This window comes from Ostrea edulis, chromosome 3 (genome assembly GCF_947568905.1).
Source record: "Ostrea edulis chromosome 3, xbOstEdul1.1, whole genome shotgun sequence".
NCBI classification, from domain to species: domain Eukaryota; kingdom Metazoa; phylum Mollusca; class Bivalvia; order Ostreida; family Ostreidae; genus Ostrea; species Ostrea edulis.
In genome coordinates, this window is record NC_079166.1 from 35,917,845 (window position 1) to 35,931,595 (window position 13,751).

General features: G+C 33.3%; 2 protein-coding genes across 15 annotated transcripts in view; one reads left to right on the top strand and one right to left on the bottom strand.

Annotated features, from left to right (window-relative positions):
• LOC125676982 (transcription initiation protein SPT3 homolog) overlaps positions 1–13,751 on the bottom strand; it is a 97,065-nt gene that overhangs the window by 43,987 nt on the left and 39,327 nt on the right. Inside the window, exons 2-3 of one of the 12 annotated variants that reach the window (XM_056160565.1) lie at positions 7,221–7,277; positions 5,923–5,980 (exon numbers count right to left, since the gene is read on the bottom strand). The exons of 10 other annotated variants lie outside the window; for them this stretch is intronic. In XM_056160565.1, the coding sequence (XP_056016540.1) occupies positions 5,923–5,933 (11 nt within the window). In that variant the 5' untranslated portion in view covers positions 5,934–5,980; positions 7,221–7,277. Of the gene's footprint in view, positions 1–3,176; positions 3,286–5,922; positions 5,981–7,220; positions 7,278–13,751 lie in introns of those variants that run through there. One more of the 12 variants, XM_056160564.1, reaches the window with a different exon arrangement.
• Positions 3,325–13,751, top strand: part of LOC125676979 (runt-related transcription factor 1-like) — a 62,402-nt gene continuing 51,975 nt past the window's right edge. For 2 of the 3 annotated variants that reach the window (XM_048914873.2, XM_048914874.2), the window contains exon 1: positions 3,325–3,908. In XM_048914873.2, the coding sequence (XP_048770830.1) occupies positions 3,887–3,908 (22 nt within the window). In that variant the 5' untranslated portion in view covers positions 3,325–3,886. The remainder of the gene's footprint in view (positions 3,909–13,751) is intronic. The other variant, XM_048914871.2, reaches the window with a different exon arrangement.

Genomic DNA, 13,751 nt, shown 5'->3' on the forward strand with positions numbered 1-13,751 from the left:
TACAGCTGATGATGTCTCAATATGAGTGAAAAATTCTTGACGGGACGTACATTGTAAAACAAACAAACAAAACAATGATTACACAGTCTGAACAGTTTGGTTTGCATCATTTCAAAATGAACGTACTGATATGCAATTCTATTTGATTTTTACACAAAGATTCCAATGGTATTGCAAGAGATTAATTAATATAAGCCACAAAAATAAGATGCAACTTATGTTGCAAGTACAGCTAGGTTAATGTCAGTTTTTTTATTCAGTCTACTGCATGAACGGGCCACGATTAACACTCCACCATTTTGGTTTTTCTAATATTTCTTGACTGTGGTAGACGTTAACAACTACTATCATTTACAAAATACAACCTATTGATTAAATCTTCTATTGTAGAACTGATCAGCTAACACGGCTGGGTTTAATTGACCCTTTTGGGTATATACTGTAGTTTCAACTGGGAATTTTACATTGAAATATTTTTATTTTTAGAAAAGTACTTCGACAAAAACGTAGGTTAAAGAAAAACAATATGCAGAATCCTTTATATATCTAATTATTTCTTTGATTTACAGATTAACAATTCATAAAGGGCATTGGCATGATGATACAATATTTCACATGGGGCTTGGCAAATGTGAATGTGTAATATATTTCATTCAGATATGCACATCTAGGTGATTGCGACCTTAATTCATACATTTTGACAACTCATTCCAAAGATGTTTCAGATTTTACATAACAACACAGCTGATAACATTCTTACTTATATCCTTGCAAGCTGATATTTTGATGAAATTTTCCATCAGATTAGGAGTGGATTGGGGCAATTTTCAACTGGAAATGGCTCCATTTCCTAGACTTGTAAGTAACTGAAGGGATATTAAGCCCTGTTAAATGTTCTTCATAAGAACTTCCATTACTTTTCACCAAATTCTTCTTGAGGAATTTATAATTATATATATACCAATATGAGACATATAGTCATGCTCATCACCCCCCACCCCCACCCCCTCCCCTTAGATTTCAGTAAGGAAATAAACATATCAATCAGAAAACTATTAAACCACTTGATCATTCCATTTAAACTGATTTTTCTAGAACTTAATTGACTTGGAAAAACAAATATGCCTATACTAAATTTTTAAAACAAGTTTGTCATTTACATTTATATTAAAATTCGATATTTTTTCAACTGAATTATGAAGATAGAAATAATAATATAGTTTTAACTCAGTTGACGAAAATCACAAAGTTTAAAAGTTATATTATCAAAAATGCATTCCTGGCCTATAATCCTCGAGATTTTGTCCATGATCAGGATCTACCAGACAAGTGAGATAGCTGACTGACATAAGAGATTTCCGGGGGGAGGGCTTGTGGTCAGCAACCACAGCTGTTCAGGAAATACTTAAAAATTTGAAGGCCACACTTATATTGTGAAAGTTTACACTTGAATTATGTCGGACACTTGTGTGCTTTTGTTTTGTATTGCAATAATGGTTCTGAGGTAACTTTTTGCAGGAAATAATGCAAGCACTTTTTGAGGAAAAACATCTTTTAATTGCACCAACTTCAAGGAAGGGGAGGGGTCTGGACCCCCAATCCCTTTGTCTGGATGTAATACGTACATCCTCTAGCGTAGAAGTTGAACATTGTCTTTGGGGAGACCCATACCCAGACAAAGTATGAACAATCATACATTCAGAAGAGTTATCCATCTTTGCACACATTTGATAAAGATGGTTGTAATTGCTTCAAATTAAAATTCTTGAGAAGGCCAAGTTGCCCAGGAAATGTTCACATGTTAAGTCTCTTCAGTGAAGCATGGGGTCAAGTGAGAGGACATGTCAAAAAGAATGGCCCACTTCCTGTCCATTAATATCTAGTTCATTCCTCCCTATCCAAAAAATAAAAATAAATAACAGTTTGTAGACTGTCACACATACTATATACATAGTTACAAAGGGCTTTTTTGCTGAAAAATCTTTTATACTGCATCAGGATAGATAACTCTTCTCGCCTTGTAAAATTGAGAAAGACAACTCCTTTGAAAGCTAGTGTCAAGGTGATTCATAATCCGCCTACAGATGCTACTCCCTATCAATTACTACAAGAAAATTGGGAAATAAAAAAAATCTAAGACAGTTTATCAAGGACAGTCTAGATACAATAACTCACACCTCAAAGAGAAATATACAGGGTCAATCTGGTGCAGAACATATAAGTAAACCAGTATAAAGGAAAGCAGTCATTCGCAAAAGAAGTGGAAGACAGAAAGTATAGGCAAGTGCCAAAAATATTTCTGAACCCATTGGCAAGCACATGCAGCAAAAAGTTTTGAATGGTACTTTAAATAAAAAAAGAAAAGTTTTTACCCAAAAGTTTGGTCAATGGATATCAAATGAATTAAAGTTGAATAGAATTTCATCCATACATGTGCTTCATGACAGAATAGAAATAGATGATGACCAATTACATTATAGCCAAAGTGACAAAAATATTTTAAATATTTTGTGTCTTTAAATCATTGATGAAATCAGACTGAACCATTCATCAATACTAAAACAATAGAAGTTCGTTGTGCGGTTAAATCGACCATATGACCGCTTCATTTCCTTATATCCTGTTTCATCTTGAGGGCCATCGGAGACCGCAAACTGGATAATCTCAGCCTATCAGTTCGTGGCCAGACGAGAGTTGATTATCAGTGTAACAACACATTAACAAACTGGGTAGGAATACAGTGGCAGAGCTCAGTGTCACATCAGGAAAATCAACTGCTTGATAAGGCACAATCGGATGCTCTCTGATGGCTGACTTCCCCTCAAACTTAACCCCGGACAATGTATGCGTTGTAACCTCACGGACAAAATTCGCAGTGACACGGCAAAATTCTATGTTATTAAAAAATACATCAAATGACAGTTACCATTGGCCTAACATACCACATTCCAGACTGTACAGAAATATATTGCTATGACGTTCAAAATGCATTGAAGTATTTTGTTGTTGTTTTTTTTCTTCTTCTATACAGTGCATACATTATCTTACGGAAATTGGGGCAAACAATTGCATTCTTGTTTGCATAAAAACAGTTTCTCTGAATTCATTACAACAAGAAAATTTACTACCATAATTTTAGAAATAACTACCATATTTTGTGCACATACCACACTTACAAGTACATATAGTCCATAAGTAACTAGTGCTGTACTATTTCTAACTTCCACCGATACCTACATCCGCAAGCAGCCCCAAGTGGTATATAGATCCTTTAGTTCAATATTTAAACTAATTTTAACCAATGAAAAATGTGAAAAGAATTTTCCTCTCCTTCTTAAAAGGGGGCACTCCTTCGTGGTTTGGAATGCCTCCTAACCCAGTACATGTGCAATAAGTATGAAGTAAGCAAACAGATTCCACAGACAATATCGCATGTAACATCCAGTGAAAGTGTGTTATAACTTTACATGTGAAATTTGTGGATGAAAAAACTGTGAAATATTGAACTGACATACCATATGATAAAAGATTTGCAAGAAAGGGAGTAGAACCCATAAAACAAGGGCTTAACCACAAGGTTTTCATTGTTGTTGTCGTACAGCATTGTTGTGTGATTATTCAAAAAATATATGACATTATGTAACAAATGCGAGGATGCATCCACGACGTCTGGACAGTTATTCATCGAAACAATCACCGTTAGGAATAAAATATCAACTGTAGGGGATTTTTGTCTGACTGATAATTACATGATTTAAAAAGGAGTGATTTAAAAAAAAAAAAAAGAAGCAAACTGCCACCAAGATGGGCATTCGTGAAAATGGATATTAATTAATTCACAGAGGAAATATCAAGATATTTGTGAAGCTCAGGAAAATAATAATTCATGAATGAGGAGTTTATTGACGGTAAGTCTGGAACCTTTCACATTTTGAGATTTTTATTGTTTTAGCTTTAGGTAATGATTTTTATTTTTTTTGGATGATATGTGTGTGTGTTAATTGTATATGTGTGTGTTAATTGTATGTGTGTGTATATATATTATATATATCATATCATATTATATAGATTACAACTCTGTGAATTTTCTTCATTTTCATTGACTTCTTGTGTCAATGAAGCTTATATTGGTTTACAAAAACGTGGAAGATGTTAAAATTGGGTCTATAAATCAACACCTACACTCAACAATGCCTTCTCCTGTTCAGTACAAAACAAACATTCAGATGAAAAAAATACAACAAAGAATGCAGTTTGAAATTGCATGAATACATTTAACAATAATTCAAAGAATAACAAAATTAGAATATATTTCATGATAAAAAAAAATTAAATACATTCATATTCGCTAGTTTTAACCCAACCATATTGACAGTAGGTTTTCTTTCTTTTTTTTAAATTTTTGTTTTTTGTAAATTACAATAATACAAAACAAATTGTGAAAATAATGAAATATAGAATATGAAATGTTGCTATACCTATTTTAAAACTCAGCTATATACATACATGTAATTCATATTCAAAATTTTCAAATAAGTTCTTTTACTGATTATTAGTAATCATTTCCATATTTCCATATTTTCTAATTGAATCAATAACAGTATTCATGCAGATATAGGAAACTATATATAAGTAATATTAGATTACTTTTCGTTTGAAAGTTTACAATCTATCCTAAAGATGTTTTAAAATGAAAATGGATGTAAAATAACATTCCCTTTTTTTCAAATCTCAGTCATGTGGAATTCCTGTGGCAAACACTTTATTTCAAAATGAGAAATTAAAATTAATTTACAGTTTGAACTATTAGGTCTGTGACCTTAAAGCTTTAACAGTACATGTCATATAATATACTACCTATTTCAAATTATTTAAATCAAATACATGAATCAATCCCATGTGATAGAAAACATAGGAAATAGCACCAAATATATATCTAATTTATATTTCAATTTAATCTATCAGATTCATTTTTTTTTTTTTTTTTTGGTCTGCATCTATTCCTTTGCCAGATTTATGGGCAAAAAACATGACAGATAAAATCGTGACAATAGCATTACATTACTTTGAAATTTGTGGGCGTATTTTCTTCATTACTTGCCATATTCAGCCACTAATTTTCAGCTTCACTGAATACTATTATAAATAAATACAAATGCATAAAAAATCTATTTCCTTATCATATATAGTGCAAGTCAGAAAGGAACTAATTACCAATATACATAAAGCTATTCAATAGATAAACAATAAGCCAGGAGCTATATCTGTCTGTGTTAAGTCGGGCTTTTCTAATTACATCATGAAATTTCACAATTTATGAAATATTAAGCATCAGAAAAGGATGAAATTAATCAATTTTTTCCGGAGCAAGTCAGGAATCGTTGCTGGTTTTAATTACAATCGTGTCTGAATGTGTGCACTTAAGTTCAATACTGCATGCACTTTTATACACTACAAAATTCACTCGTCTGATCTTACCAATGAAATTAAAATTGAACAGTTTCTTTAAAAAAAATATATCTATATAATTTCATGCACATGCACCAAGATGCTAGTAATTCAAAAATTAATTATTGATATTACAAAATCTAAAATTTACCCATATTTCTGACAAAAATTATTTATTGCTAAATTTTTGTTGAATGTATATTATAATGATTAAACTTGCTTCAGTCTAGCTAGTATAGTTTACATACTATCATATTACCAAAATCTGTAAGAAAAATAAAATGCTGTACATTACCCATAGGAGAGAAAATTAAACCAAAACTGAAGTTTTAATGAAACAGATAAGACTTAGTAATGCTGAGACAATAAAATGAGATGCTTCAGACCAATCCCTCAAAAGGTATTTTTTCTGATTCTATATTGATTGAATTTCTACCGCACCCTCCATGACTGGGGAAATTTTAAAACACCTACCAGTGACACATGACCTTTGTAACTTCGGATTGTTATACCCGGGCTCCATGACCATCAACTGAGAATAGACTATATAAAGTCAACTTTCTATACATAGCATTGTCTTGCTGAAATCACACAAATACTTTTATTGACATTTTGAATCGCATCTTAAAGAGTTGAATTTCCAACATGAATTTTATTGACTTTATGAATATTTCATGGATGAGATTAATCTGAAGATTTAATTGTCTATTGTAATTTTATGGAGCAGTGTATAGTAAGTGTTAACTTATGTGATATTGTTTCTCTGATTTTAGAAACACACAATCAATAACATGTCTTGAACAGAGTCAACGTTAACAAACTGTAGAGAACAAATATGCTGAATCATCATAAAATTCAGAAGAAAAAAATTCTGTACCAACATTCAATCCAAGCATATTGAAGCCATAGATTAACTTAATCTAATTTATATATACATCTATAGCTATCTTTTTAACATGGAGATAAAATTAATATACAACAAACTGACAAATAAAAGTCTTTGCATCTTAAAGTATAATTGAAAGTTTAAAACAAAAGCCACTTTAAAATTATTATCTTTTTTTGTGTGTGCAGTTCTTTGTTTCATGTGTCATCTTGTTGATTGACACATTAACTTTGCTACCTAGATTCCTTAATTTTCTTTTAAAAGTGTTGTAGTATCTGATTTAGAATAATCTCCTATTTGCAGAATGAAATCAAATTACAGTTTAAATATTACATTTATATACAAGCTAGAGCATAAAACCCACTCCCTTAATGGACACGGCATGTAGTCATGCTGTCTATACAGCAGGGCTACGCTTGGTGGCACATGTATTCCTGTTCTTGGACAGTATACATTGTAACTTTCAGCATTTTTAGGATATATATTTCCATTTTTCTTTTTTATTTGAAAAGAATGTCGACCTATGATTTTAGCCTTTGTATTTTCCTGGAATGTAACAATTAAGAAACAATCACTTTTTTTGCTTAGCCTAATTCAACATTTAGTCTTAAATTTGAAATATATATTGCTTGAGATTTTTTTTTATTTTTTTTTACTTTTTGCAAAAAATAATTGGTATTCAAGCTACCCCCCCCCCCCTCCCCTCCTTGATAAAAACCCTAATCTCAGCCTCCTCTTAATCCCACAGATTGGAATCCTTTCTAAGCGCTATATTTTTGTACAATATGACTCATATTCACCTAATTCAATAGAAGACATTATCACTGCCAAACAAAGATTAACTACATCAGCGAAAAAACACTTCTGGAGATGCACCTGTACGTACCACAACAGGGTAGCAGGCTCCACAGTGCCTCAAATAACTTCTCAAACATCCACTAATCTATAATCAAGACAAATGAAATTGAAAAAAAAAAATAAAGGGCTACTAAAACATACATTAACCTCATTTTACTCCACACCATTTCTTTTTAGCCCCATGAAAATAAAGCCAAAATTTTTAGAAACCCCCACATTGAGGTTGTTGGTCCCCTTTGTGCAGCCTCATTCTGGTATTCTCCATTGACTCTGTGGTTTTCTAAAACATTTCTGCTTGTCAAGTCTTCTTGGCAAAAAATTCGATTAAGCTAACATTACACTTCAGACTTGATACCACAAAACAGTCATAATCCCGTTAATTCCTAAGAATCACTCTGTTAATCTTGTGTCTCCATCTTTTTTCTTCCTAGCTGCATTCATATATAATTTTCATGTTCAAAATCTTAAAATATGTTCATGCAGCTACAAAATTATAGATGAACATAATGGCTGACTTCCTTTTGAACTACAAATGAAATAATGATATTATGAATATTAATTTAGTAATATATTTGCAGTTCTTTTAATTTCATTCAAGCAGTCTGTCTGGTACATTAAGCTCTGCACAGCTCAATATGGGACCACCAACCAGTATATCATGAGTTCAAATCTCACTGGAGTTTTAATTTTTTCCTGATTACATTTTACTAATACTGCAATTTTTCACTAAAAAAGTAAACATTTTAAAGTTTTTGGTTTTATAATATTGTTGTACATATTCCCTCCACTTTCCAGTCATAATAGTTTTCTATGGCGTGATGTATCGATCTCCTTAATTCATTTCTTACTTTAACCGCTGCGGTGGACGAGAGGTTAGAGCGTCCGCCCCGTATGCGGAAGGCCGGGGTTTGAATCCCGGCTGCAACAGACCTAAGTCATTAAAACAGGTAGTGACAGTTCCATCACCAAACGCTCGGCATCAGGTGTGAATGTCACAGGTCCTCGGAGATGACCTTAAAAACGGATGTCCTGTGTCGCAGTAGGTGTGGCACGCTAAAGAACCTTCACAGCTCAAAGGCCGTAAGCCTGAGCAAAGGCCTAAATTTTGCAGCCCTTCACCAGCAATGGTGACATCTCCATATGAGTGAAAATTCTCGAGAGAGAGGTTAAGCAAGATACAATCAATCAATCAATCTTATTTTTAAAATATCAGTGCTGATATACAAAAAAAAATACTATACACAAAGAACTTGTTTATGTATACAGGTAATAAAAAGCCCTCCAACATTTTCCTCAAACAGAGAGAGAGAGAGAGAGAGAGAGAGAGAGAGAGGGGAGAGAAAGAGTGAATACCTTGAATTAGTAGAATTTTAGTGATGATTTAATTTTTGCATTATTAGCAACAGTATTGAGGTCGCTAAAATTGAATATCGCTAATATCTATTCCAATATCGGAGGGTAATTAATGGCCATCTTTATTGGAATTATGAAATCTCTAAACTCTGCTCTCGCTAAATATACACCATAATTTTGGAAAAATCGCTAAATTTGTGTCTGCATGGCTAAGAATACCACTTATACAGTATCAATTACTATAAGTTAATTACCAACAATTAAATTATAAAAAGTGGTAAGGGAACACTGGTCTCTTCCTTGAAAGACCAATTTAATAATCACTTCACTTCAGCATTTGGAATTCACATACATTTTCAAATGATCCATCTTTAACAGGTGCAATGTATTGATTCAGCACTTCATCAAATAGCATTGTATACCAACGTTTTCCTTACAAGAGCAAGCCCTGCAGTCCCTAAAGCCTTCTAACAAAATGTACTTCACAGCCAAACCCTCAATAATTACACTGTTGTTTCAAAATTCACAAATTTTCAAAAAATATTTGCTTTAAATGTTCACTAGAGGTTCGTTGCTCATTGTGACAGATGCTCAACATTCAATTTCTAAGAATTTATCAAAATGGATTGTGTTAGTGAATAGAGGAAATAGTCTTAGCTGTCGCGGAATGTGTCAAATGCTCTTAAGCAGATGACTTTTTCTCACATTAAGACATTGATAAAACAGTTATATGCCTCTTTTAAAACAAATAAAGAAAGAAATGCATTTCTAAAACAGAATTCAGAGCACATTAACTAGAGAAAAAATCCAGAAAAAGACACCGGATTGTTACAGCATGCATGCCAGAATGGAACCCCAACAATTTCTTGAAAAGAGGTAACGTCATCAAGTTCGTTGGAAGACACCCCATCCCACTATTTTTCATATCCTTTATGAAGGTTCTTTGCAAGACAATTAACAAATAAATTTAAGCAACACTACACCTATAGAACATTGGACAGAGTTGGGAGTCCTCCATCACTTTAAATAAAGTTGTTCCCTACAGCTCTGCATGTCACTGTCACAATTATACAAAAGTTGTCATACTGTTTATGGTCGAATCTTTAATTGCTTTTGTAAACTCACAGTCACACTCCATTCTTAAAAAATCTGACCAAAATTGCCAGCAATCTCCAACAGACCCTCTATTGATACAATATAAGACTAGTTACACTTGGTGGGGTCTTGTTGGTTGGAGGGAGAGATTTGACAGTTTGTATGGTCACTCCTGAAACAATGACTCACTACCCCCCATTAATGGTGAGGAAAAGTGGGAGTTTTCAACAAGATGCTACTAACCATAAAAGTGTATAAAGTATATTGTTTACATGACACTGCTGTAAATTACATTTCTACCTGTGTGGTTTCAGCAGGCACAACATTAAGGTGTTAATTAGACTGTTTGAAAACATTTACATCACTACAGGGATAAGTTTTCTTCATCATTCATACTTGTATTTATGAATGAAATTTCCTGTTATTATCAGATTTTCTCCAAAACAATTATCAATAAATGATCTGCAAATTGAAAATTATGAAAAGTCGATGTCATTTACCTCCCGCTATGACAATTTTTCAAAGCTATATATGAGCAAATTCGAATAAGAGGGAATCTATTTTCTTCCATTTTAAAACCAAGTGAACACTGTACAGTTTCGTTCATATAACTAATACTATTCAGTAAAAACAATATTGTATGATACTCAATTGATAGGACTGTATAATAATTTCTAGGACAGAGAAAAATTGGTTACAGGACTGTAAAATATTCTTTTAAAAATATGACTTTTTTCATATTAAAACAGTAAGAAAAAGGTTACCATGTCTCATTTATAACAAATAAGGGAAGAAATGAATTTAAAGATAGAGAAAAAGACAAGGGAATGTACAGAATGCATATACCATCAGTGCTGTCAGAACGGAACCCGAACCATTTCTCGAGAAGAGTTAATGCCATCAGGTTTGTTGCAAGATACCCCATCCCACATTTACCATACCCTTTCCACTGCCTCAGTGTAAATATGCGTAATGGCCAAAATTACAGATTGTGACCCCTTGTGCTGGGCCCCAGGGGAGGATATTATAACATATTTGGAATGGATTGCAATAGGAACTGGCATCCTATCGGTTGTTTAAGTCTCTACGTTCTGCCTTTTTTCTGTGTAGTTTTATAGATCTTCTAATATGCAACAAGTTGGGCTAGTACAGGTTTGGCTTAATAGGCACACACACAGTCTAGGCATCAAGAGAAAGAGTAAAACTCAATAAGTGACAAAATTTAAGAAAAGGAAGGAAGAAAAGAGTACAAGCTACAAGCAATGAAAAAGAGAAGTCTTTTGCGTACACTTCTTGTTGCAGAAACCCCGGAGCTGTGAACTATAGACACTAGAGGACCGATTTCAAAGTTCATTCTGTAGAATATTAAGCAACACTAAACCTATAGAACATTGGAGAGAGTTGGGAGTCCTCCATCACTTTAAAGTTGTTCCCTACAGCTCTGCATGTCACTGTCACAATTATACAAAAGTTGTCATACTGTTTATGGTCGAATCTTTAATTGCTTTTGTAAACTCACACACTCCATTCTTAAAAAATCTGACCAAAAATGCCAGCAATCTCCAACAGACCCTCTATTGATACAATATAAGACTAGTTACACTTGGTGGGGTCTTGTTGGTTGGAGGGAGAGATTTGACAGTGTGTATGGTCACTCCTGAAACAATGACTCACTACCCCCCACCAATGGTGAGGAAAAGTGGGAGTTTTCAAGGAGAGGTTACTAACCACGATGGGGTATAAAGTATATATTGTTTACATGACATGTGCTGTAAATTACATTTCTACCTGTGTGGTTTCAGCAGGCACAATATTAAGGTGTTAATTGGACTGTTTGAAGACATTTACATCACTAAGGATAAGTTGTCTTCATCATTAACTTTTCTGCTCTCCCACTGCACTTTGTATTTATGAATGAAATTTCCTGTTATTATCAGATTTTCTTCAAAACACTTATCAATATATGGTGTGCAAATTGAAAATATTGAAAAGTCTATATCTCTTCTACCTCCTGCTATGACAATTCTTCACAGCTGAATATGAGCAAATTTGAATAAGAGGGAATTTCTTTTCTTCTGTTTTAAAACCAAGTGAATACTATACCGCTTCATTCATATAACTACACATTATTCAGTTAAAAAAAAATATTGTATGATACTCAATTGATAGAACGTACTGTACAATAAGTTTTTAGGTTACGGTAGTTACAGGACTGTAAAGTGCTTTAAAGCAGATGTTTTTTTACACATTAAAACAGTAAGAAAAAGGTTACCATGTCTCATTTATAACAAATAAGGGAAGAAATGCATTTAAAAATAGAGAAAAAGACAAGGGAATGTACAGCATGCATATGCCATCAGTGCTGTCAGAACGGAACCCCAACCATTTCTCGAGAAGAGTTAAATGCCATCAGGTTTGTTGCAAGATACCCAATCCAATATTTTCCATACCATTTCCACCGCCTCAGAATAGATATGCATAATGGCAAAAATTACAGATTGTGACCCCTTGTGCTGGGGAGGACATCATAACATATTTGGGATGGATTGCAATAAGAAGTGGCATCCTATCAGTTGTTAACGTCTCTAAGTTCTGCCTTTTTTCAGTCCTATAATCTTCAAATATGCAACAAGCTGGGCTGGCTAAATAGGCACACACACAGTCTAGGCATCAAGAGAAAGAGTAAAACTCAATAAGTGACAAAATCTAAAAATAAGAGGCCCACAGGCCTTATCGGTCACCTGAATACTAGTAAAAAGTATCACTACTTCCATGGGTTATGAAATCGAGAAAAAAATTCCTGTTCTGAATATCTAAGCTAAATTCTAATGTTCAGCAACAGTATAAAACATGATATGTTTTTAAAAAAAACTTCAATGCCCTCAAAAGTGCATACACTAATGAAATGCTTTAAATAATAGGTGTATTAATATTAAAACATCAAAAGGTATGACTAATTTGGAATCATCCTTAAGTCATAACCCTGGGTTATGAAATTCACCATTTTTTGTTCATCCTTTTCTGCTATTCCTAAGTATGCATTTAGATTTTATATATAGTATCAGCAAACTTGCACATAAATACTATATACTAATTTTAGCCCCACCCTGGGGTCAAAACCCTTACTCTGGGGAAAATCAAATTTACAATTTTGGTAAACAAACTACCTGCTCTATCCATTTAGTTTGAATTTAGTATCAAAAGCACTAAAGAAAATGTTATTTAAGTGTTTTACACATAAACACTATATAACAAGTTTGGCCCCACCCTGGGGTCAGAACCCCTACCCCGGGGATCATGAAATTTACAATTTTGGTAGAGGCTTTCCTGCTCTACATTACTATGCATTTAGTTTTTCTTACATGTGTGTGGTTCTTGAGAAGAAGATTTTTGAAAATTGATCATTTTTGGGCAGTTTTTGCCCTGCCCCTAAGGCCCCAAGGGTGCAGAAATTCTGAAATTTAAAATTTATGTTCCCTTTGTTCCAAATATGTTTCATACCAAATTTGAAAAGAATTGGAATGATAGTTATCAAGAAGAAGTAAAAAATGTCTATTGTTCACACATTTAATAACAGACCATTTTGGCCCCACCCCGATACCAAAATCCCTACCCCTGTGATCATCAAATTTACAATTTGGTTAAGGACTAACACTTCTTTCTAAATATCTATTTACTTTCAATTTAGTATCAATAGCACTAAAGAAAATGTTATTTAAGTGTTTTACACATAAACACTATATAACAAGCTTGGCCCCACCCTGGAATTAGAACCCCCATCCCTGAGATCATGAAATTTACAATTTTGGTAGAGGCTTTCCTCCTCTACATCATTATGCATTTAGTTTTTCTTGTATGTGTGTAGTTCTTGAGAAGAAGATTTTTGAAAGTTGGTCATTTTTGGGCAGTTTTTGCCCCACCCATAAGGCCCCAGGGGTGCAGGAATCCTGATATTTAAAATTTATGTTCCATTTGTTCCAAATATGTTTCATACCAAATTTGAAAAGAATTGGAATGATAGTTATCAAGAAGAAGTAAAAAATGTCTATTGTTCACACACTTAATAACAGACCATTTTGGCCCCATCCCGATACCAAAACCCCTACCCCTG